Here is a 25735-nt window from a genome sequence, read left to right as displayed (position 1 = left end):
AGCCCTCGTTGAATTCCCCAGTTTTCATGGCCCCAGAGCCCCACCAGAAAGAGCCCCCAAACCAAAGCAGACAGTAAGAGTTGATTGGTTATTTGCAGGGGAGGGAGCTTTTGAATCTGCCCTTTACCCATTTCAGTGGAAACAACTCCTTCAGGAGAGCAGGAATGGGGAGAAAATCTGGGTGTGTGTGGGGTCTCTGCTTGCTCACCCCCAGTACCCTCTTTATTCTTTCTACAGTTCCCAATTTCCCAGGAGATCAAACAGATGACTCCTCAAAATAAACAGTTGATTCTGGAAGAGTTGTTCCTGAAGGTTTTAAAACAAGTAAGGACCTTAGTGTAAGGTCCAACCAAGGGTAGGGACCTCAGTCTCCTGCCCCCAAACCCAAGATCACCATGATTTGGAGCTTGTAATGATTTCATGGTTAGAGTCTGGCAGTGCTTCATAGAACCCTGTATCAGTGTGTGGTTGATATGGCCCAGGGTTTACTTCTTGTGGTGCTCAGGGGACCCTATAGGGTGCCAGGGGTTGAATCCTTGTCAACCAGTGTGCAAGACTGCCCACTGTATTATTATCACTCCAGTACTCAAAATATTGTTTTGGTTGTTAGTTTTGGGGCCATACCTGGTGGTGGTCAGGGCTTACTACTCCTGGCTTTGCACTCAGTCACTCCTAGCAGAGCTCGGTGAACCCTATGGGATATGGGAGATCAAACCCAGGTCAGCCACATACAAGGCGAATGCCCTCCCCTCTGTCCTATGGCTCCAGCCCCCAACATTTTTACAAAACTCTGGGACTTTCCTCATGCATGAGTTCCAACCCCTCATAGGGATGTGTCCCCATTCTGCCTCATGTTCTTTTGTCCCCCTGTCCTGAGCAGACCGTCGAAGAACAGAGAGTTATTTTTATTATCGATGGGGCCCAGTTCATCGATGTCACCTCATGGGTCTTCATGGAGTACCTGGTGGATAAAGTGCCTCTCTTCATCATCATGTCCCTGTCACCCTTCACGCAGCTCCCCTGCGAGGCGGCTAGAGCCATCATCAAAAAAACGGCCACCACCTACATCTCACTCGGGCCCTTGCAGCCCAAAGATATCCACAGAAAGGTGTGCCTGGACCTCAATGTGTATGGAATCCCCAAGGAGCTGAACCTGTGAGTAGTGGCCCAGGGCCAACATTTCTGGACACCCACTCTTCGCAGGCATGCACCACCCCTGGGAGGGAAAGAGGAGCCTTTTGGCCACCTACTCTGCACACACACACACACACACACACACACACACACACACACACACACACACACACACACACACACACAAAGCCTGGTGGGGAGTAGGCTAAAGGCTAAAGGCTCTGGCATACATTCTTCCACCTCCAAAGGGAAGGAGGAATCCCTAAGTCTGGCATGGTTGGTAGACCCTGGTTCCAGTCTCCAGTGCCTCTCACCCCCAGGGTCTCAAGTTCAAGCTGACAGTACCCATGGGTCTGGTGATGCCAGAAATTACACTCAGGTTTGCACAAGCGCTGTGCTAGCCCTACAACTGGAACTCTTTTTTTTTTTTTTTTTCCGGCCACACCCGTTTGATGCTCAGGGGTTACTCCTGGCTAAGCACTCAGAAATTGCTCCTGGCTTTGGGGGGACCATATGGGATGCCGGGAGATTGACCTGTGGTCCTTCCTTGGCTAGCGCTTGCAAGGCAGACACCTTACCTCTAGCGCCACTTTGCCGGCCCCTACAACTGGAACTCTTGCTTTTTATCTAAGAAGGGGTTAAGGTGCATTGGATAAGATGTTGTCCAAGAAACTTTGCAAAGATAGAGAAACCCTAAAATCAATCATAGCCCAGTAGCTATGTGTCTGTAAAATGAAGATGAAAAGCAGTTCAATGGGGGGAGCTCACTATATTTTTTTTTGAGGGGGTGCCCACACCTGTTTGTCCTGGGCTTACTCCTGGCTCTGCACTTAGGCATCATTCCTGGCAGTGCTTGAGAAACCATATGAGATGCTGAGTACCGAATTTAGGTTGGCCACTCTAAAATCTAAATCGTCTGGTTCCGACCCCAAACACTAGCAAGATGGGTTTTAACCAGAAGGCACTCTGCAAAATAATCAAACACACACTTAAAGAAAAGACTAAAATTTCCCATGTTAGGGGCCGGAGAGATAGGGTGGAGGTAGGGTGTTTGCCTTGCATGCAGAAGAACGGTGGTTAGAATCCTGGCATCCCATATGATACCCCCCCCCCAGCCTTCCAGGAGCGATTTCTGAGTGTAGATCCAGGAGTAACCCCTGAGTGCTGCTGGGTGTGATCCCCTCCAAAAAATCCCCACGTTACCCCAACTCCAGTCTGCAGACCACTTAAGCAGCCACACGAGGAAGCTCTGGGAACAAAAGCCTCTTCCATCCTTGCCTTTTATCTATGGAAAAATATAACACTTAGAAAGTAGAACCATCCGATTTCACTACCAATCAGAGGTGCTACATTCATAAAATAACATCCAATGAGAAACCATGTGGGAGTTGATTGACATAGAGACAGACAAATCCTGTAATCCCACAGGTGTGAGCAAGGCAAATTCCTTCCCCACTGTACCATCTCTCCCAGCCTGGTGCTTCACTTTTTTGACTTTGGCAAGACGTCAATGTTTTCTGGGTTTAACAAAACTAAAAGAAACAGTGGGTAAGGTACTTGTCTTGTATGCGGCTGACCTAGGTTTGATCCCTGGCATTTCATAGGATCCCAGAGCACTGCCAGATGTGATTTCTGGTTGCAGAACCAGGAGTAAGCCCTGACCATCACAGGATATATCCCAAAAAGAAAGGAAAGAAAGAAGAGAAAGAAGGAAGGAAAAACAGACAGATGCCATCTCCTCATGGGAGAAGGAAACTCCCTCTCAGACCAGGATCCCCATCCCCCAATGGCCCTGGGCTCTAGGCCCAGAAGCCAAGTTCCTTCTACCCTGCAGGTACCTGGTGGGGAGCAGCTGTGGGATCCCTTTCTACTGTGAAGAGCTGCTCAGGTATCTGGAGCACCACCAAACGCTGCTTTTCTCACCCCTGGAACAGAAGGACAAGATGCCCACAAACTGGCAGAACCTCTTTAGTAAGTCCTTGTGCCAGGGTGGAGTGTCCCTCACTGCATCAAGAGGGGGTGTCCCTGGGCTTGAGAGAAATAGGGAAGGCAGAGGGGTGCTGTAGTTCAGGTCCTGAGAAAACATCTCATCCTTGGGACTGTGCTCTGGGTGTGGAAAGATATTCTGGCGAGGGGCTAGAAACATGACTAGAAACTTTGCACATCTGAGACCATGAATTGGATCCCCAGGTCTTCGCACATGTACCAAAGCTCGGGCACAATTGTGGCAACCCTAGATGCCACAAAAGTAAGCAATCGCTGTATACAGCCAGCTGTGTGCCACAACTACCACTCCTGTTGAGCGCATATCCACACGAATACATGTGCATGTGCACGCACGCACACATACACATTACTACAAGTTCCACTAAAAATAGGTGCACAAGCTCTTCTACAATAAACAGACACAACTAAGCCTGTTGACAGAATTAAACTATGGACTATTGGAGCATTTTCATCCCCGTGAAGGTCAGCAGAAGAGCACAGAGCCCTGTTACATAACAGCGCTTGAGTTTTCTCAGGACATGAGCCAAGGATTTCAGGGTGAAAAGGCATGAATGTGATGGGGCCGGAGAGATAGCATGGAGTTAAGGCATTTGCCTTTCATGCAGAAGGTCGATGGTTCGAATCCTGGCATCCGGCATCCCATATGTTTCCCTGAGCCTGCCAGGAGTAAACCCTGAGCATGGCCGGGTGTGACCCAAAAACCAAAAAAAAAAAAAAGAAAGAAAAAGGGGGTCAGCGAGGTGGCGATAGAGGTAAGGTGTCTGCCTTGCAAGTGCTAGCCAAGGAAGGACCGTAGTTCGATCCCCCAGCGTCCCATATGGTCCCCCCAAACCCGGGGCAATTTCTGAGCTCTTAGCCAGGAGTAACCCCTGAGCATCAAACAGGTGTGGTCTGAAAAACCAAAAAAAAAAAAAAAAAAAAAAAAAAAAGAAAAGGCATGAACGTGCAACTCTGACATGGATGCTACAAGAAACTCTCCCCCTCCCACATGCTGCCGGGGTCCTCCTCTGTGCGCCCCTTTCCTTCCAAATCCTCTTGTGGAATTCTTCCCTAAAGTATGGCTGAACCTCATTAGGACTGGGGCAGAGGTGCTGGAGAACATTTTTTTTTTTCACCTTTTGCGGCAACACCTGGCGCTGCTCAGGGCTTACTCCTGATTCTGCACTCAGGAACCGTCCTGATATGCTTGGAGCAATCTTAGATATTGTCAGGATTGAACCCAGGCTGGATACATGCAAAGCAAGTGCCCTCTGTTTTGATATCACTCTACCCCTGCTAATGGTTTGTCTCCTACCAAATTACTCCATGGTTCCCCACACATTGCTGGGTGCAGCCCCCAAAACACAAAACAAAACCCATCCAAGAGACCTGTTTCAGAATAGCAGGAGACACAGCAGTAGTTTCCAAGGGGAAGGGGCCATGCCTGCCTTCCACTTCCCTAATAGTCACCTCCTATCTCAGTGATGGGAGTGGAGCTGGTCAGGAAATTCAGTAACCCTCTACCCAATGCACCACCCTGGGCATATCAGAGACATGTTTATGGGGCATGAGGTAGAGGGGGAGATATGCTAAATGGTGCTTGGGAAGTCCTGGCACCTCAGTAACTAGGTTAGTGGTTCATGATAGCACCTAGGGCTGGAGCCATAGCATAGTGGGGAGGGCTTTTGCCTTGCACATGCCCAACTCAGCTTCTATCCCCAGTACCTAGAGGGTCCTCCAAGCCTGGTCAGGATTGATTCCTGAATGCAGAGCCAGGAGTAACTCCTGAGCATCGCTGGATGTGGTTCCCCCCCCCCCAAAAAAAAAAACCTTAATACTGATAAAACCTGAAGATGAGATGCAACAGGTCCTGCAATGCTGGAAGTTACCTGCTCATCCCCTAAGCACTGCTCAGGAGTTCCCCCCATGGCTTCCGTGTGAGAAGGATGAGAAGGGAGTTTGAACCTGCTGGGGTGTGTAGCAGGAACTGGCCCACCTGAAGTGCAGTGCATATGCTCTCCAGGCCCCTGAATCAGTTTATAAAGGGCCACGTGAACTATAGGATACAAGAATTATTCCTGGTTCTTGGTTCCAGGGACTGAGGAGAAGAGAAGCCCAACCTTTTTGTAGTACATTTTAGTGTTTATAGATTGCTTTTCTATGAAACACACTTTTCCTTCCCATGATGGCTAAGAAAAACTTCCATCCCTGTGGGTTGGATCTCACAGATGACCCATCTTGAAACTTCGGCAAAAATTAAGACCAACTTCTTTTGTCTCGTTGACCCCTAGAGAATATTCTGATGTCCAGGGAGGAGCTAAATCTCAGTAATGAAAGGGTAAAGAAAGAAGTTTGCAACCTGGCGAGTGGTGTCATCCTGAAAAATTTATCCCTCCCATCTTCACTGAAAGGTACTGGACGGGGGGGCTGGAGAGATAGCACAGCAGTAGGGCGTTTGCCTTGCACGCAGCTGACCTGGGACAGACCCTGGTTCAATTCCCAGCATCCCATATGGTCCCCCGAGTCTGCCAGGAGCAATTTCTGAGCGCAGAGCCAGGAATAACCCATGAGGGCCGCTGAGTATGCCCCCCCCAAAAAAGAACTGGACTAGGGGGCTGGGTGGGGATAGGGAACACAGGCCTTGCTGTAGTGGGCTTGGTTCTGCACCTCCCCCTCCCGCTGTCCCCTGCTCCCCCACCCTGAATTCCTGGATATGACCATGATTTTAAAAAGCAGGAGGAGTCGGGCTGGAGTAATAGCACAGCGGTAAGGCGTTTGCCTTGCACGTAGCCAATACAGGATGAACCCCAGTTTGAATCCCAACATCCCATAATGATCCCCCGAGCCTGCCAGGAGTGACTTCTGAGCACAGAGCCAGGAGTAACCCCTGAGCGCCACCAGGTGTGACCCAAACAAACAAACAAACAGAAAAAAGCAGGAGGGACTGGAGCCATTACACAGGGGAGAGGGCATCTGCTTTGCACACATGGTGGCTCCAAAACAAACAATTAGAAAAAAGGAAAAGAGGCAGGAACTGGTGAGATAGTATTCACACATAGATCCCACTGAACTCCCCCAACCCTTGGGCCCTCTAGGAGTGATCCTTGAACACAGAGCCAGGAATCAGCCCTGAGCACTGCCAGGCATGGCCTCCCAAAACAAATAGAAAAGCAGATCCCCTAGAACGTCACCATATTTTGGGGGTCTGGGATCTGGCCCCTCCAAATCTTTACCATTCTTTGTACTCAGGGATCCCTGGGGCCAGAGTTCACTGTGCTCTGCTGGACTCAGGGAGTGTTTGTGGCTGGGTTTTGGGTAGCCGTTGTGGGTAGCACCTGGAACCGTCTAACTGGGGAGGGGGTGCGCCCCACCGAGTTTCCCTGCAGAAATCTTCCTGGTGCAACTGGACAACATGAGCCTGTCGCACCAAATGCTGGTGCGCTGTGCGGCCATTGTGGGCCTGAACTTTACCACTAAGCTGCTCTTCGAGATCCTTCGGCACAGGGACATGAATAAGATGATCAAGACTTTAGCCGAGCTGGTCCAGTCCAAGGTCTTCATCTGCTTCCAGGATGGCAAGAGCCTGCGCCTGGCACTGCAGCAAAACCCAACATCCACTAAAGTTGACTACTACTCCATGGCACTGCAGTGGGCCATGAGTATCCGTGAGTGTGGGGGCATGCAGGTCTACCTCCTGGGAGCCCAGCAGGGTATTTCCCCCATTCCAGGAATCTCTGTGTCTCTCTCCCTCCCTCTTTCTGTGTCTCTCTCCCTCTCTCTCACTGTGTCTCTCTCCCTCTCTCCCTCTCTTCCTCTCCAGCCCAGGGAAAGAAGGAAGAACTCCGAAAGCTGGAGAACGAGGTGAAGCAGAGTTACATTATCCGCTTCTGCAAGCCAGTGATGCAGAAGACTGCCTCAGAGTTGTGGCTCAATGACCAGAGACGCACCATCCACCTCAAGTGCACCCGCTTCCTACAGAAGGACGCACACCGATGCAACCACTGCCAGAGCAGGGACTTCGTGCCCTTCCATCACTACATTGTTGACATCTACCTGGACACTGGCAACATTGAGAGCATGGCCAAGAGCCACAATTTACAAAGTAATCCTAGAGTGCAGCCCTGGGCTCCATCTTCTCTCATGCCACAGGGCCCTATCTGCTCTCCTGAGAGATGCAGGATCACAGCCAGGATCCCTCCTTCTGGGCCTCCTCCTGCCCCTATTCCCAGGAAGAGCATCACTAATCTGGGCCTGGGAATCTTGGGGGTTGGGACAATTAAAACATTCCCCCATAGGAATCAAGAGGCAATTGTGCATGTTTCTGGATACCTGTGACAAGATCTTCCCAAACCCATCATGTGACCTCCTGTTTATCCGTGTAGGATGACATTGTGGGAGTACAGACATCAGGGACTCAGGTCCCCTCACCTAGTGCCTGGACATTAGTCCTGAGTCTTTTTATTTGTTTGGGTTTATTTTTGTATGTTTCTAAGCCACACCCTGCAGTGCTCAGGGGTTACTCCTGGCTCTGTGCTCAGAAATCACTCTAGCATGCTTGGGGGACCCTATGGGATACTGGGGATTGAACCTGGGTCGACCATGTGCAAGGCAAATGCCCAAATGTTATCACTCTGGCCCTTGATCTTGGGGTTCTTGACTGTCCAGGGCCAGTCGGGGCCCAGGTATTTTGATGGGTATCACCTTGTATCTCACACCTCATAGAGTCCAGCTTCACCCCAAATGCAGTGGGCATTTCTGCTTCTCACTAAAGTGTCCCTAGAGGGTCTGGCATATGGCTTGGTGAGTTGGGCACTTTCTTCACAGGAGGGATCCTGGTGCAACCCCCAGAACCTCCCACATTGGGAATAGCCTCCTGAGCAAGACCAGCACTGCCCTTGCCTCTCCCCCAGGCTCCCCAAAAATGTCTGGCCCAGACATATCTGCTCTTCCTAGGCCACCTCCCTAACTCACCACAACCTCTTCTACCTTCAGCTAAGGAAAAGAAGCTGGACTTTCCTGAGGAGAGCAGGTAGGGCCCAAGCAGGTGGGCCTAAACACCACTAAACATGAACTAAACACCACACCACCCCCGCGTCTGTGTAAGCCACCAGTGGTATGTGGCAGTAGCCACTTTTAACAAGACCCAAGTGTCAAACAGCGGGGATGTGGGGAGGGCTTAGCCAGAGCTCTGGGAGGGGAGCCCCCCACTTTCCTCACTCCCCTCTTCCTGTTCTCCACTCCTCTTTCCACTCCCTCCTAACAGTGACTCTTGTTCCCTGCTTTCTCCCACCAGCTTCAAGGATATCCGAGTCAAGATTCTGGAGTACTTTGATGATGTCATCGCCAAGATGAAGACCTCGGAGGACATGGTGCTCCAGGAGCCATGCCAGTGTGAGGAGATACTGGAGCTGATCATCCTGCCCCTGGCTGACCACTTCCTGGCTTTGGGGGAAAATGACAAGGCCTTGTACTACTTCCTGGAAATTGCTTCTGCCTATATCTTCCTCGGGGACAACTACATGGTAAGCAGAGGTTGGGAGAACTTATTGTCACCTGTGCCTACCACCTTGTAGGTTACAGATACCCAAGTGTGTCCCTTGTTCCAGAGAAAACCATGAGTCTGGTCCGGCTCAAAGAGGGTTTTATGGAAGCACAAAGTCATGGGAGTGAGTTTTTAGTTAAGAGTGTAGTGGATGGGCTAGAGCAAAAAACAAACAAACAAACAAACAGACAAAAAACAATGAGTAGGGTGTTTGCCTTGCAAGAAGCTGACCCTAAAACAAAGAAACAAACAAACAAAACAAAGGAAAAAAGGGGAATGGAGTAGTAGAACAGAGGGGAAGGCATTTGCATTGCATGCAGCTGATCCAGGTTCCATCCCCAGCACCCCATAAGTCCCCTCTCAGCTCAATAGCAGTGATCCTTGAGCACAGAGCCAGGTGTAAAAACCCTCAGCACTGGCAGGTTTGATTCAAGTGTCATCAAATAGAAGTAGAGGAGGACTGGAGAGAGAGATAATATTTAAGGTATTGCCTTGCACACAGCTGACTTGGGTTCAATTTGTGACACCTCCTTGTGGTCCTGTGAATCCCACCAGGAGTGATTCTCAAGTTCAGGGTCACAGCCAGAGCAGGCTCACCCACATCTGTATGGACCTTCCCTTACTTTTTGGGGGGTGGTTGGTGGGTTTTGAGGCCACACTCATAGGTCATGCTTGGCAATGCTCAGGAGACCATATGGGGTAAAACATATCAAGAACAACTGACTGGCAATGGCCTCATATTAGGACAAAAAAAAAAAAAAACCCTTTACCTACTGGCCCCTTAGAATTTTTGTAGGTACCCAGAGAGATAGCACAGCAGCGTTTGCCTTGCAAGCGGCTGATCCAGGACCAAAGGTGGTTGGTTCGAATCCCGGTGTCCCATATGGTCCCCCATACCTGCCAGGAGCTATTTCTGAGCAGATAGCAGGATTAACCCCTGAGCAACGCCGGGTGTGGCCCAAAAACCAAAAAAAAAATTTTTTTTGTAGGTGGTGGTGGTAGAATATGGGGATTAAACCCAGGTCAGCAGTGTGTAAGACCAGGGGACAGATAGTGGTGGTGGTGGTGGTGGGGAATTGAAGCAGAGAAGGAAATAGCTCAGAAGTCCAGTAGACAGGGGCCAGAGTGATAGCTCAGCAGTAGGTGTTTGCCTTGAACACAGCCAACCCAGGATGGACCCTAGATCCTGGTTTGATTCCTGGCATCCCATATGTTCCCCCACGCCTGCCAGGAGCAATTTCTGAGTACAGAGCCAGGAGTAACCCCTAGGTGCCACCCGATATGACCCAAAACAGAACAAAAATAAGCGCAGGAGACAGTTCTAGAGTTTCTAGAGTTCTAGAGCATTCTTGAGAGCTCTTCAGAGGGAATAAAGCAGAGCCAGCAGCCAAGGAACAGGGAACCCTGGCATTAGTCACCCATTTTCCCATGGGGCCCACCCTAGTCAGGAGTTGAGGGCTTCCGAGGGACCTGGTGACCCCATAACTGCCTTCCCCCACTGCTGTTAGGCCTCCAACTATTTGAAACAAAGGGCGAGAGGCAGCTGAAGATTCTTGAAAATAAAAAATCATCTTTTGAGCTGGCCACTTTCTATAGCCAGGAAAGGGCCAGTAAGGAAGGACCCCCTCACCCCAATTACACTACACCTGCCTGTTTTCTGCCTCTGGAGACATCCCCTGACAGCCCCTCCATACCCCAAAGCTCCTCTGAGTTTAGTTTCTCCCCATCACTGGCCTGAGATGCACCCCTGTTCCATGCTGGGTTTATCCTTTTGTTTGAAGGACTCAGGGAAGGAAATCAGGTTATACCTATTATTCCACAGGTCACTCCCGTCGGTGGTTCAGGAACTGTGTAGTGCTGGGACCAAACTGGGCTCCTTTGAGTTCTAGGTCAGCATACACCCCACCGTGGTGTTCTTCTAGCCCCTGTGGTTGGCAATTTGTGGTTTCAGGCAGATGAAGCCAGTGTAGCTTGGATGCCAAGGTCATGGCGAATAGAAAAGACTATGCTTTTCCCATGTGCTCATTCGTATTCCCGATTGCAAAAGCCCAGTAAACATGTTGTGGCCCAGCATAGTCAAGATCTGGGGAAACTGGGGCAGTGAGTGGAGGATGCAACTGGTTGCCTTCAAAAAATTTTGTTGGGGCATTGAGAGATCTGTTTATATAAGCAATACTGTTAGAAGAGTATCTCTGTATAGTTTGAGCGTAGTGAGAATCCAAGTTATGGGGAATGTTGGGACTTTATTCGTTGGCCCCCCAAATGCACCAACAATATCTTATGGCAATGTTTCTCTTTTGCATAGGGCTATCATTAAAATGGGAAAATAATACATATTGCAAAAAATAGTTCTATCTAATAGAAATGGGAACACAAATTTGGTAATATAATTAAGTCTTTTACCCTGAACATTGGCATAATGATTTGGCTTAGGCCTCAGAAGAATGGGCATCGTCCACACACACCTGAACAATGGATACCATCTATGGAAACAACCACAATTGTCTATAACATTACCAGGATCCAAGCCTTTACCAGGGAAGACCTACCATTGCTTTGGCATTGACTTACTTCAAAGAGTGCTCCCAACACCCAGACAACTCAGCAACAGCCTGCGTGCAGGGCAGATCGCTCTGCATTTAATGGTACGCTGAAACTAGAGGATGCTCCACATCAGCCTGACATCGATGAAAGAAATGCACAGAAACCAGAGTCTTTAAATATGAAAATCTGATTCCAACAATAGCTAAAGTGCGAAAAAGTTTCACCGGGACCACAGAGAATGACTCGGGTTGGACAGACTGGTATGCTTGGAACCCAGAGTTGGTCTTATGCCAATAAACTTCTGGGGTGAGGCCTTTTTGTAATCAGGTCAAGGATTATTTTCCATTTTCCCCATTTTTCTGGACCTATGCAAACAACGGCGATTGCCACTATCACACCTTTACTATATTTTTTACTCTTATACTTTAAGGGAAAAAAATACAATTTACTGAACTTAAAAAAACAAATAACTGGGGCTGGAGAGATAGCATGGAGGTAAGGCGTTTACCTTTCATGCAGAAGGTCATCGGTTATAATCTCGGCGTCCCATATAGTCCCCCCCACCCCACCCCACCCCCGTGCCTGCCAGGAGCAATTTCTGAGTACAGAGCCAGGAAAAACCCCTGAGCACTGCCGGGTGTGACCCAAAAACTACAAAAAAAAATAATAATAATAACTGTAGTAGAAGACCTGTCTTGAATACACGCAGGGGATGGGGAGGGGGGAGGGGGTAATGTTACACTGGTGAAGGGGGGTGTTTTGTTTATGACTATAACCCAACTATGATCAGGTTACTTAAATAAAAACTATATTAAAAAAAAATTTGGGGGGCCCGGAGAGATAGCACAGCGGCATTTGCCTTACAAGCAGCCAATCCAGGACCAAAGGTGGTTGGTTCAAATCCCGGTGTCCCATATGGTCCCCCGTGCCTGCCAGGAGCTATTTCTGAGCAGACAGCCAGGAGTAACCCCTGAGCACTGCCAGGTGTGGCCCAAAAACCAAAAAAAAAAAATTTTGTTGGGGGGCCAGAGAAATAGCATGGAGATAGGGCGTTTGCTTGCATGCAGAAGGATGGTTTGAATCCCAGTATCCCATATGGTCCTCCGAGCCTGCCAGGAGCGATTTCTGAGTGTAGAGCCAGGAGTAACCCCTGAGAGCTGCCGGGTGTGACTCAAAAACAAGCAAACAAAAAAGTTTGTTGGGGCTGGAGGAATGGCACAGTGGTAGGGCATATGCCTTGCACACAGCCAACCTGGGAAGGACCCAGGTTCAATTCCCAGGATCCTATATGGTCCCCTGAGCCTCCCAGGAGTGATTTCTGAGTGCAAAGCCAGGAGTAACTAATCCCCGAGCACCACTGGGTGTAGCTCTCCAAAAAAAAATTTTTTTTAATTTTTATTTATTAATTTTTTTGCCACACAACACTACTCAGGTCTTACTCCTGGCTCTGCACACAGAAATCATTCCTGGCAGGTCCTGGAGACCACATAGAATGCCGATTGAACCTAGGTCCGCTGTGTGCAAGGCCAGCACACTAAGCACTATAATAGCACTCCAGTCCTACAAGTGGGTTTTCTTTGTGTTTCTTTTTTGGGGGGTGAATATAGAAGAGTGTTTGGTTTGGGGGGTCACACCCAGTGGTACTCAGGACTTACTCCCGGCTCTGAGCTCAGGAATCACTCTAGGGGTGCCAGGGATCAAACTCAGTGCAAGGCAAGAGCCCTGCCCACTGCCGCCTTAACTCTCACTGGGTTTGTATACCTTTTTTTTGTTATTGTTTTTTTGTTGTTGTTTTTTTGAACCACACCCGTTTGATGTACAGGAGTTACTCCTGACTAAGCACTCAGAAATTGCCCCTGGCTTGGGGGGACCATCGGGACGCCTGGGGATCGAACTGCGGTCCTTCCTTGGCTAGCGCTTGCAAGGCAGACACCTTTCCTCTAGCGCCACCTCACTGGCCCCTTGTACACCTTAAGTGTCCATTCTGGGTAAGTCTCCAGTGCTGGGCTCTGTGGTGGCACATGTGCCCTGAGTCAGGCCGCCTTCTCCCAGGTCTGCTTCCATGTGGGCCTGCTCGAACTGGCCAAGAAGATGCTCCGCAAAGCTCTGAAGCTGCTCAACTGCATCTTCCCCTCCAACTTGCTCTCGCTCGTCCTGCAGTTACACATGGAGGAGAGCAGGCACTTCCGATACATGACCCAGCAGGCCCAGGACAGCCCGCCTCTCAAGTAAGGGGGTGCCTTACTTCATGTCCCAGGGCCCAAGTGTGCAGCTGGATGTGGGCGGGACCTGAAGACAGTTTGGGTCCATACAGTACCCCTCCAATGTAGAGACCCTCTCCCTCCTGCCCTGTGGGTTGGATGACTCAGAGTCTGGAGTGGGACACAGCTCTGCAAGGGAGAGACAGTGAGTTCAGTCCCCAGAACTCCTGGGGATGGGGATACTAATAGGAAATCCTAAGCATCTCTGGGCCCTAACACTGGCTCTTCTAGCCTGCCCTTCCCCTAGCTAAGTAGACCCCATCGGAGATATAAAAAGAAGGCACTGGAGCAATAAGACAGTGAATAGGGCACTTGCCTTGCAAGTGTTTATTCCTTGGCATCTCATGGGGGTCCCCCAAGCAGGAGTGATTCGTGAGTGTAAAGCCAGGAATCACCCTGAGTATTAATGAGTGTAGCCTCAAAACAAAAAATAGCAGTTGTAGGGGTATCCCATAGGGGTGTGGGGGTTCCCTTATGAGCACCCCTGGCTGTGGCCAGGAAGGCAGAGCCTGGACTTCCTAAGTAATGCTCAGATACTTGGATCTAGTCTTGCTCAGTATAATTCCCAAGAAGTTTCAGAGGGGACACTTCCTGTGGGGGGTTCCATTTAATGGGGGTGATATGTTACATAAATGGTAGATGATGCTCATGGGAGCCCCAAGTTCCACTCCCAGCATTGCATGGGAGCAGTGAGCAGACCCCGAGTACTCAATGAGTGGACCCCCAGTACATAGTGAGTGGACCTCAAGGACACAGTGAGCAGGCCCCATGTATACTGTGAGCAGACCCCCAAGTACACAGTGATTGGACACCACGTACTGCATGAGCAGACCCCAAGCATGCCAATTCTCAGTGAATGGGCCCTGAGCACGAGTGAGCAGACCCTAAATACCACGGTTAGCAGACCCCGAGTACACAATGAGCACACCTCGAGTAGCAGTGAGTGGACCCTGAGTACTCAGTGAGAGTATCCTAAGTACCACAGTACTCAGTGAGCAGACCCCAAGTACACAGTGAGCAGACACTGAGCATACTGAGTAGACCCTGAGTATGCAGTAAGCAGACCCCCAGACTTTGTGAGTGGACCATGAGCAGTACCAGGCTCGCCCCTCAGTAAATCCAGAGTCTTCTCATTCCTATGTTTATGTACCTATCAAGACGGCCATGTTCAGCATTCACCCCTGAGGTAATGGGCCCCTCTGCACCCCTGGTCCCAAAGAAAGAAGAGGTTGGACCAGTTGTACCAGCAGATCAGCTGACAGTCCTCTGCACCCCCTGCCGTTCAGGAAGAAGAGGCTGGCCGAGCTATACCAGCAGATCAGTTGTCTCTCCCTGCTCTGGCGCATTTACAGCTTCAACTACTTCTTCCAGGACAAGTACTACTGCAGCCTGGCCATACTTATGCAGATGAACACAGCCCTGGAGACAGGCAATGACTTCCAGGTAGGGGCTGGGTGCTGCCCTCCTGGCCTGAGTTTGCCCACAGGGAAAGGCAGAGGCTGCCCCCAACCTCACCACTGGCTTACTCACTATCATTTGGTTCTTTGGGGGGGAACCCAGTGCACCTTCAGGGACATTTGGCTAATGGGGCCAGCAGGTGGATACTACTACGGCCTGAGGCTGCAGTGGTGGGGAGACCTGGGCCACCCTAGCAGTGCACCTGGGAATGCTCAGGGGACCATGTGATGCCAGGGACCAGACCCAGGGTTGGATGCATGCCAGGGCTGCCCCCTTTATTCTGGTTTCTCTCTCCTGACTCATTTTATAGTCAATTATCAGGGAGGTCAGTAGCTCTCATTTTAAAGGGCTGTATCCAGTTTGGGGGGCACACTGGCAGTGTTTACGGTTTACTTTTTTAAATTTTTTTAGACTTTATTGATCAATTGATTGGTTTTTGGGCCACACTCAGCGGTGCTCAGGGGTTACTTTTGGCTCTGTACTCAGAAATCATCCCTGACAGGCTGGGGAACCATATAGGATGCTAGTAATCAAACTGGATTCCTCCCAGGTTGGCTGCATACAAGGCAAACACTCTACCACTGTTCTATCTCTCCGGCCCCTAGAGTTTACTTCTGGCTGTGTGCTCAGGCATCAATCTTGGCAGAGCTTAGGGCATGCTGTGGAATGACAGGGATGGAACCCAGGTCAGTGTGTACAAGGTCCTACTGTCCTATCATACCAGCCCCTGAAATATCTTTTATAAATGAACATACATACTCAAAGTACCATTTTCATTGAAGAGGAAAAAAAAAGCCTTGTATTTCCCCAATCATTTTAGTGAAAAGAGTGACTGGTGTTAAGATTTTTTAAGTATTTTGGGGGCCAAAGCAATAGCACAGTGGCCAGGCGTTTGCCTTGCACTTGGCAGATCCTGGGAGAACCCGGGTTCGATCCTCAGCACCCCATATAGTCCCCTATGCCTGCCAGGAGCAATTTCTGAGTGCAGAACCAGGAGTAACCACTGAGCACATCCTGGGTGTGGCCCCAAAACAAACAAAAAAGATTTTTAAAGTATTTTTAATCAATGTCTTATTTATAGAAGATAAGATTATCCATCTGCGGGGGGCCGGAGAGATAGCACAACAGTGTTTGCCTTGCAAGCAGTCGATCCAGGACCTAAGGTGGCTGGTTCGAATCCCAGCATCCCATGTTCCCCACCCACCCCCATCCCCATGCCTGCCAGGAGCTATTTCTGAGCAGATAGTCTGAGCAGATAGGCAGGAGTAACCCCTGAACCCCACCGGGTGTGGCCCAAAAACCAAAACAAAACAAAACAAAAAAAGATTATTCATCTGCAACCTTCTTGCTATGATAGTATATCACAAAGTTTCTGGAAAGTTACACTATGTACTCGTAAGAAAGAACAGGTGAAAAGGAAAACATTAAAGAATTCCCCATGGCCCTTAAAAAATGAATTTAGGGTGGGCCGGAGTGGTGGCGCAAGTGGTTAGGCATCTGCCTTGCCCGTGCTAACCTAGGATGGACCATGGTTCAATCCCCCGGTGTCCCATATGGCCCCCCAAGCCAGGAATGATTTCTGAGCACATAGCCAGGAGTAACCCCTGAACGTCACCGGGTGTGACCCAAAAACAAAAAAACAAAACAAACAACAACAAAAAAAAGAATTTAGGAACAGCAGCAATAGCACAGCAGGTAGGGCATTTGCCTTGCATGAGGCTGACCTAGGTTTGATACCCAGCTTCTCATACAGTGCCCTGAGCACTACCAGAAATGATCCCTTCATGCAGAGACAGGAGTGGCCCCTGAGCAACACTGAATGTGGGCCAAAACAAAATAAAAAGCAAAGAAATAAAATTAAAATGTTAAAGTATGAGCTGGAGATATAGCACAGCAGTAAGGCATTTTGCCTTGCAAGCTGCTGACTCGGGATGGACCCAGGTTCGATTCCTGGCATCCCGTATGGTCCCCCCCCCCCAAGCTTGCCAGGAGTGATTTCTGAGTGCAGAGCCAGGAATAACCACTGAATGCCACCAGGTGTGGCGAAAAAAAGAAAACAACAACATACCTCTACATATGTATAGTAGCTACTACTTACACAGAAGCACTTACTACTACTTACAAGAAAGACTCCATTCCCCCTTCCCTCAACACCATCATCTAAGGAGACTCAAAACTCTCACTGTGCTGGTCTCATCACTTTATAGATTCTTTTATTCTTATTCCATCTTCTGGCAATTGTCTTTCACCAAGGAAAGTCCTTTGGGGGGAAATAAAAATCTTAACACACATATGGGGGAAAAAAAACACATGTCAAAAAAAAAATTTTTTTTTTTGGTTTTTGGGCCACACCCGGCGGTGCTCAGGGGTTACTTCTGGCTGTCTGCTCAGAAATAGCTCCTGGCAGGCACGGGGGACCATATGGGACACCGAGATTCGAACCAACCACCTTAGGTCCTGGATCGGCTGCTTGCATGGCAAACACCGCTGTGCTATCTCTCCGGGCCCACATGTCAAAAATTTTATGGGACTCACCCATCCACAGGAAAGCCCAAAGAAGTCCTGACTGGTGGAGCCAGAACTGGTGGAACTCAGCCTGAAGGGCACTTACCTTGCTGTTGAACTGGTTTGATCTCTAGCATCCCATAGGATCCTCTGAGCCATTCCAGGAGTGATTCCTGAGTGCAGAGTCAAGAGGAAGCCTTGAACATTGCCATGGGAGACACAAAAACAAAAATATATATTAAAATATTAAAAAATAAGAGAAGTTCTGATGGCAAGCAGTCTTTGATGGTAGAATGAGCAGTCACACAGCCCAAAGGCAAAGAAAGGAAAATCCTTGATGAGTATAGAGAAAGGGAAAGGGAGAAGGTATGTGTGTGTGTGTGGGGGGGAATCACACCCCACAGTGCTCAGGAGCCATCCCTAGAAGTGCTGAGTGACCCTATATGTGGTGTCAGGGATGAAACTGGGGTGAAACCAGGATTTGTCTTGCCCCTGTGAGTGCTCTCCAGCCCCTTGTTTAACTTTCTCTAGGTGTAGAATTCACCAGGTGCTGGATAGTACAGCAGGTCCTTGCTTGCCTTGCTGTGTGTGATCCCTAGCACCCCAGAGGGTCCCTTGAGCACAGCCAGGAGTGGTAATTCCTGGGTGCAGAGCCAGGAAAATGCCCTGAGCACTGTTGGGTGTGGTGGCCCTAAAAACTAAGGAAAAAAAAAGTAGATCACCTGAACTACTTTTCCTTTGCTGTTCAATAATAAAAGGAGCCCGTGCCTGCAACAGCAAATTAAATCCTTTGGGAATGTAACAATAAAATATGATGCCTCTCTTCTCATCTCCCTGACAAACAGGCCATCCCAGGTCCTGTTTGGAGGTGATTATGCCACCAACTCCTTTCTGCACTGTGTGATCCTAGACTGGGCTAGGAAGAGCTCTTTTATGTGCAAAAGGCCTCGGTACACCCCCAGCATCTCCTTGAGCACTGCACCTCATTCCCCTGCTAAGCACTAACCTGGAAGTAACCCTGGAGCATGGCTGAGTATGGCCCCAAAGCAGAAAAATAGGGCTGGAGAGATAGTACAACAGGGAAGGTGCCTGCCTTGCACATACTCCACCCTGGTTCAATCTCTGGCATCCCAGTGGGTCTCCTAAGCATGGTCAAGAATGACACCCCCTGGGGCTGGAGAGATAGCATGGAGGTAAGGCATTTGCTTTGTATGCAGAAGGATGGTAATTCGAATCCCATATGGTCTCCAAGCCTGCCAGGAGCAATTTCTGAGCATAGAGCCAGGAGGAAACCCTGAGTGCTGCCGGATGTGACCCCCAAACAAAAACACACACACACACACACACACACAAAAAAACACACTGAGCTCTGAGGACCAGGGGGTGTGGTCCTAAAATTCAAATTTAAAAAAATGTCAAGGCTTAAGATTTTCAGGGTTCTGTGATTAGGCAGGGCCATGGAGCTTTTTCTGGGAGATAAAGCAAAGAGGAGGGTGAATCCCACTGAGGATATGCTCAGTGCCATGAATATGGAGTGTATGAGCATGCAACGGGTTCCCAGACAGAGCCTTCTCCCACTCTACCTCCTCTTCCCACTCTTCCACCCTGCCAATCTGTCCTGCGCTGCTTCCGTTACAGATAATCAAGGCCTACCTCGACTACTCGCTGTACCACCAGCTGTCTGGCTACCAGGAGGTATGGTACAAATACGAAGTGATGGCCATGAATCTGTTGTACATGCCTCCCTTAAGAGGGGAGAACCTGGAGATTGTGGCCTACATGGCCTATAAGCTCAGCTACATCAAGTTTCTCATGGGCCACCTGGACTTGGCCATTGACATGGGTAAGACCCTGTGGGCTGAGGCCGGGAGGGCCGATCTAAACAGTACTCCACTGGCCCAGTGCCCTCCAAAACACATGCTCCCCCCAGGCCAAAGAGCCCGCAAGATGTGGGCACGGATTCGGAACCAGGATAGATACTGCCACGTCCTGTATTGGCTCAGCCGGTGTTTCTTCATGAAAAACAGGTATTTGGCCACGGACAGAGCCTTTGCCAGCGGCAAGTGGGGAGGAAGTAGGATCGATTCCAGGGCCTTAGATTCTATTTGGGCCTTAGATGCCAAGTGAGGGATGCATAGTACAGGTTGTCACCCACTTCCTGGGGGGTACTGAGGCACCTTTTTACCAAACAGACCCATGAGACATGGGGGACAGGAAACATGTCTGTAAGGGAGATGGATACCCCTGAGGACCAGGAACATGGCCTCTATGGAAGAACAGTCAGAGAAAAACACCAGTCTAGAGGTCTGAGAGGTAGTCCAGGAGGATGACATAGGCCTAAAAGTAGTCCAGGTGAATGGCACAGGCCTGAGAGGTAGTCCAGACAGATGGCATGGGGCATGCATGCACACAGCCAAACCAGGTTCCATCCTTGGCACCACATGGTCTGGCAGGTATAGATCTAAGCACAGCCAAGGTGACCTGAGGAATCCCCAGCACCGAATCCTCAGGCCCTTGCATGTAACCACTGGCAAAAGTGATTGAGAATTGTGATGAGGGGCCGGAGAGATAGCATGGAGGTAAGGCATTTACCTTTCATGCAGAAGGATGGTGGTTCTAATCCCGGCATCCCATATGGTCCTCTGTGCCTGCCAGTGACGATTTCTGAGCATAGAGCCAGGAGTAACCCCTAAGCACTGCCAGGTGTGATCCAAAAAACCAAAAGAGAGAGAGAGAGAGAGAGAGGGAGAGAATTGTGATGAAGGTAACTCAGGGTCTCTTGAAGACCTGCTTCCCCCCTAAAAGCAGCTGCAGTGGATGTCTCTGAGGTTGAATCAAAACTGGCATTTGCTGGTATTTGGCCCCTTTGCAAAAAGACAGGGCAGGAGAGAAGATCGGGGCTCAACTTGCCTGATGCACCCCCTCAGGCTGTCCTCATCTCCCTGAACCTCTCCACACCAGGACCCACAGTCTCAAACAGCTGATGCAGATGCTGGACCGGCTGTGGGACCTTTCAGTGGCAGAGGAACACATCTACAGCCAAGCCATCTTCTACTTTATCTGCTTGGACATCATGCTGTATTCAGGTACGCTGGGGAGGGCAGGGGCAGGGAGGATGATGTCTCAGTGCCCCAGAACACCCCAGTTGCAGGCTAGAAGTGGGAGAAACGTGTTTCTGAGCTGAGGGACCATTCGGGAGAGGCCAGGGTTATTCAGAGAGGAGGAGTGCTGAGTTAGAGAAATCAGGGCACCATTTCTGGGGTAGCAGAGGATGGATTGCACAGGAAGTACTAAAGTCACCAGTACCCATTGCCCAGGTACCATTTAGAGTACCTCATTTTTTCCCCCTATAACCTTCTCGGGGGACACATGGAGCCCAGGATCAATGCTCAGACTTTCTCTTCCCTGTGAAGGGCCTGGCAAGCCTGAGTGGGGACAATTTAGAGTTTGGTTTTTTTGAGGGGTGTTTCTGGTCCATACCCAGTACTCTTCAGGGCTGACTCCCAGCTCTGTGCACAGGAATCATTCCTGACTTTTTATGGCTCCAGGGATCAAACTAGGATTATTCAAGGCAAATGCCTTCTCCCCCTATGTTTCTCTCTGTCTTGGGCTTTCATCCACCTCTGGGACAGGGCATTCTGTCCAACACTACTGCTAAGACCTTCTAGAAATAATAATGGGAAAGCAGAGCCATACACCGAGGGCAGCTACTGGCTTTGTTCAATCCCCAGCATCACATAGGGTCCCTAACTCACCAGGAGTGACCCCTGAGCTCAGAGTGAGCTAAATAATAATAACTAATAAAAGTAATAAAGAGGGGCCAGAGAGAGTGTGGAGGTAAGGCATTTGCCTTGCAATCAAAAGGTCGGTGTTTCAAATCCTGGCATCCCATATGGTCCCCTGAGCCTGCCAGGAGCGATTTCTGAGCATAGAGCCAGGAGCAACCCCTGAGCGCTGTCAGGTGTGACCCAAAAACCAAAAACAAAAACAAAAAAAGTAATAAATGAAGGCTCCTGCTGCCAGCTCTGTGGAATGGAATTTTATCATTTCAGCATATGTAGCATGTCCACACAGCAAATGCGAAACTTGGGGAACAGGGGCATGGTACAGTTCATAGGCGCTTTAGGATCCAAACTGACTAGTAGTCTAGTAGGAAAGAGGGGGCTCCTTGGCCAGAGAGGGTCCCCCTACCTCTGGAAAAGTTCTCGTCTCTCTCATTTGTAGGCTTCATTTATAGAAGCTTCGAGGAGTGCCTGAACTTCGTCTTGCAGAATGAAGACAACGACATCCTCAAGTACCAGAGTGGAATCCTCCTGGCTCTTTACTCGTGCATTGCACTCTGGTAATTGCAGTATCCACGGCCTCAGTATACCCCCAACATGCAACCAGGGATCCCTTGCATGTGGGATTAATGTGGCTGTTTGCTTTAGAGGAGGGGGTACTGGGGTGAAGATGTTGACTTTGCAGATAACTCCCAAGTTTGATCCCTGGACTTACACAGGTGCCCTGTAAGCACAAAGCTAGGAGTGATCCTTGAGCACTGTCTGGTGTGGGCCCCCCTAAAAAAATAGTCTCTTTCTTTGCATTATAATATGCGAGTGCTTCCATATCCTACGAGGGTGGGTGAGTACTCCAATGTCACCAGTGAATGCCTACCCCAAATCAATCTTATGGTCCCTGACCCTGCACATTGTCTCCTATATCCCTACACCTTCTGTGTCATTGTCACACCATGGCAGGAGCACAGAATAATAAGAACAGATGGGACATTGTGAGTGACCATCAGGCTTAGGGGGGCTCCGTGGCTTGGCCCAGAAGCTCCTAGAAACCACAGGACTGAGGAATGTAAGAGGGGACCCGTTGCTGTCACATAACCAAACACCCACCAGGATGATGTCACGAGCTCTGTGTGCAGGTATGGCCGGCTGCAGGACTGGGGACAAAATTCAACATTGGTTCTCCCTGAACGGGCTAAGCACCTGGGTGTCCCAGGAAGACGCCCACAGCCATCTATTGCCAGGGCATGAGCCCGCTACCCTGGAGATCCAGCGCCCTTTTACCTGCAGCACATGATCCAGCAGCAGATGGAGGGAATGCACAGGACAGTGGCGTGAAGCTCCTTAAGGTGAGTGGGAATCTCCCCTTTGACGGACTGTGGGACCTTTACCCAGGAGTCCATAAGGGACTGTTGCATTCATTATTAAATAGAGAGTCCTAGTGTTGTGGTGGGATGGCGAGACCTTTTTCAGCTCAGTCTGGCTCTTGCAGCCCCTTCAGCCGTGAGTCTGTAGGTTGCAAACTTTATTACAAGGCCCCTAATTGCCATGTGCATTTCCCATATGCTTCTAAGCTAAGCAGCCTCTTTCCTTTCTCCTCTGCATCCATCCTGGCCTGCCCTATGCTCTCTCTCTTTGCTGTCTCTCCCCTCCCTCTCCCCTCCCCCAGGCAACCCTTTATCCTCTCTTCAAGCTACCCCTCCATCACAGGTGTGGGAGGGTCTGATCATCCCAAATCTGAGCAAAGACCTCAAGTTCTTCTGGCACAGAAACTGGTGGGTGTCTCCACACTTGGGCCCAGAGCCCAACTTGGGCCAACTTAGTCAACAGAGCTGCCATCCAGGGGGATCTAGGGGGACCCCAGCTTCTCCTGAGTTCAAGTCACAGCCATGGACACACACACCATATACTGCACACACCACTAATCCCACATAATGTGCTTCATGTCACACATCACATGTAAACATCATGTGCATATACACCATACATGTTATTGTATACCATACATGGTGTCTTACATATATCACATGTGTGCAGACATGTCACAACACGCACAAATCCTATGTCACACATGACACCATTGCATGCACTATGCTCATCATACACATTACAGACATCACATGTCAGATACACTGGACATGTGCTTGTTTGTTTGTTTGTTTGTTGTGGGTTTTGGACCACACCCTGCGATGCTCAGGGGTTATTCCTGGCCTTCTGCTCAGAAATAGCTCCTGGCAGGCACGGGGGACCATATGGGACACCGGGATTCGAACCAACCACCTTTGGTCCTGCATCGGCTGCTTGCAAGGCATTGTTTGTTTTTTTAAGTTCCAAGAGTCAGCCAGTTTTATTTCACAGTACCTTCTGCCATGCACACCTCCTCAGGGCCTCTCTAAGCCTTTTCCTAACAGCTACTTCTCTACTCCCTCTGGGCTCTCTCAACCTCAGTCTCCCTTTCAGCTGCTTCTTCCAGGCTTCCTAACTGGCTTCCAGGCTGACTAACTCCCTTGGGTGATGTTACTACTGCTGCTTCTTTGATGATACTGAATTGTTGATGCTGAATCTGATGCTGTATCTCTGATGATGATGGCTCTCTCTCTCTTGATGCCTCTCTAACTCTCCTTATCCCCTCTCCCTCCCCCCTCCCCCCCCCCCCCGCAGACTCTTCTACCCACCCATTCCAGGTGTGGGCAGTTCTGATCATTCAGGTGGGATAGATGAGTTGGGGGAGGGGATACCCACATTCTCCAGCTTTTTTGTATTATTACACAAGCATTATAGATAAGTCTCTAACAGGGATACAACAGAGATATATGTATAAAATTATTGTGTAAGATAGACAATATAACATAGCAATTGGGAAACATTCACCAGGATAGCTGAGAACTTTCAAAACTCTAAAATACATTTCCCCAGAATTGTGCAAACAAATATTAAAATTAGATACAAAATTTTCTGTTTGCAGTAAGACGTAAAACAAAACAATATGATACATAGAGATGAAACACACTTTAAATAGTAAGACAATGACTGATAAAAATAGAGTCAAAAGATTAGCCTAGGGCCGGGGCGGTGGCGCTAAAGGTAGGTGCCTGCCTTGCCTGCGCTAGCCTTGGATGGACCGTGGTTCGATCCCCCCGGTGTCCCATATGGTCCCCCGAGCCAGGAGCAACTTCTGAGCACATAGCCAGGAGTAACCCCTGAGCATTACCGGGTGTGGCCCAAAAATCAAAAAAAAAAAAAAAAAAAAGATTAGCCTAGAAAAAAAGTTGATTTTTTGTAGGTAACCCAGGTGCAAGAAGTTCTAAAAATAGCTTCTTCATACAAACTACATGCTGTCTGCATCACATACATCAGAGGCATGCAGACATGTCCCACACACCTCTCACAAATGCCCCTTCATATACATCACATATCATAATGTGTCAGGCATATTGTGCACATGTCATGAAAGACATGAATCACTATACATGCACTGCATGTCACACATGTGACATATATCATGTGTGTTCAAACAGTTGCATGCAACTCATACAGATATCATGTCCCATCACACTCATCACACACACAAGCAAGAATTGACAGAGACAATTGACAGAGGACATGGATCCTCGGTCGGACTGCTGGGCTTGTCCCCTGGCTGTGCCCCACCCCAGCACACCCCTCTTTACAGGCTGTTCTGTGTCCCTGCAGTCTCTAGAGTTGCTGGTCACCCAAGCACTGCCACCGGGCCCGTCTTTTACCCCACGAACTGTACCACCTCATGTCATACGTTTGCATCCTCACTGGGCGACGAGTGAGCACTGTGAGCTCTTCTTCAGCACGCCATGACCTTCACCGAGGCTCAGGGCAACATGCTAGAGAAGTGCTGGATGACCATGAACAAGGCAGGTGTCCCCAAGTGGGGTGGGGCAGTGGGGTTACAAGGTTCCCTCGGGAAGGTTTTGTTTCTATTTATAACAAACCCAGCAGTACTCTGGGGATTACTCTACATTCAGGAATCCTCCTGGCAGGGCTTTGGGGACCATATGAAGTGCCAGAATTGAGCTTGGGTCAGCCATGTGCAAGGCAAGCACCCTATCTACTGCTAGATGGGGACCCTCAGACACACAGTTTCTAGGTCTCCCAGTCTGCAGACATTCTTTTGCTTCAGCCCCCAGCCACTCCTCTCCACACCCTGAGTCACCTCACACTCTGCCCTGCAGGATTGGTGGTGCTCCAGCTCCAAGGTAGCCACAGACCAGTGGCACCAGATCGTTCAGAACCTCCCATCCTGGAGGATGATCATGGAAGACAAAGTGACCCTCGAGGATGTGCAGAAGAACAAGTTCCATTTGCGAGTCAATATCCTGGATAACCCTTTCTAAGTCTGTGTCCTGAACCACCTCCTTCACTGACTGGACCACCTCTCCCAAGTCAGTAGGTTGATCATCATCTAAGGCAGTCTTGGACAACCTCTTTCATTTACTGGGCCCAAAAACCCTTTCTAATTCGGCAATTATGCAGAAATAAAGACACCGTCTGCCTGA

The 25735-nt window shown here is 49.4% G+C and overlaps 1 protein-coding gene across 1 annotated transcript in view; it reads left to right on the top strand.

Moving 5' to 3' along the window:
* The window catches only part of ADCY10 (adenylate cyclase 10), a 42446-nt gene extending 16711 nt beyond the window's left edge, over positions 1–25735 (top strand). The window contains 21 exon segments of the mRNA XM_049777594.1: positions 238–324; positions 881–1155; positions 2969–3105; positions 5412–5531; positions 6507–6785; positions 6941–7222; positions 8113–8149; positions 8414–8652; positions 10171–10268; positions 13244–13434; positions 14754–14910; positions 19069–19273; positions 19361–19457; positions 20401–20516; positions 21655–21772; positions 22346–22412; positions 22415–22555; positions 24900–24956; positions 24958–24990; positions 24992–25093; positions 25412–25735. Coding sequence (XP_049633551.1) covers positions 238–324; positions 881–1155; positions 2969–3105; positions 5412–5531; positions 6507–6785; positions 6941–7222; positions 8113–8149; positions 8414–8652; positions 10171–10268; positions 13244–13434; positions 14754–14910; positions 19069–19273; positions 19361–19457; positions 20401–20516; positions 21655–21772; positions 22346–22412; positions 22415–22555; positions 24900–24956; positions 24958–24990; positions 24992–25093; positions 25412–25573 — 3000 coding nt within the window. The 3' untranslated portion in view covers positions 25574–25735.

Source organism: Suncus etruscus, chromosome 7 (genome assembly GCF_024139225.1).
Source record: "Suncus etruscus isolate mSunEtr1 chromosome 7, mSunEtr1.pri.cur, whole genome shotgun sequence".
In the NCBI taxonomy this organism is placed as follows: Eukaryota; Metazoa; Chordata; class Mammalia; order Eulipotyphla; family Soricidae; genus Suncus; species Suncus etruscus.
The sequence above is the reverse complement of the archived record's forward strand: the minus strand, read 5'-3'. Positions and strand labels throughout refer to the sequence as shown.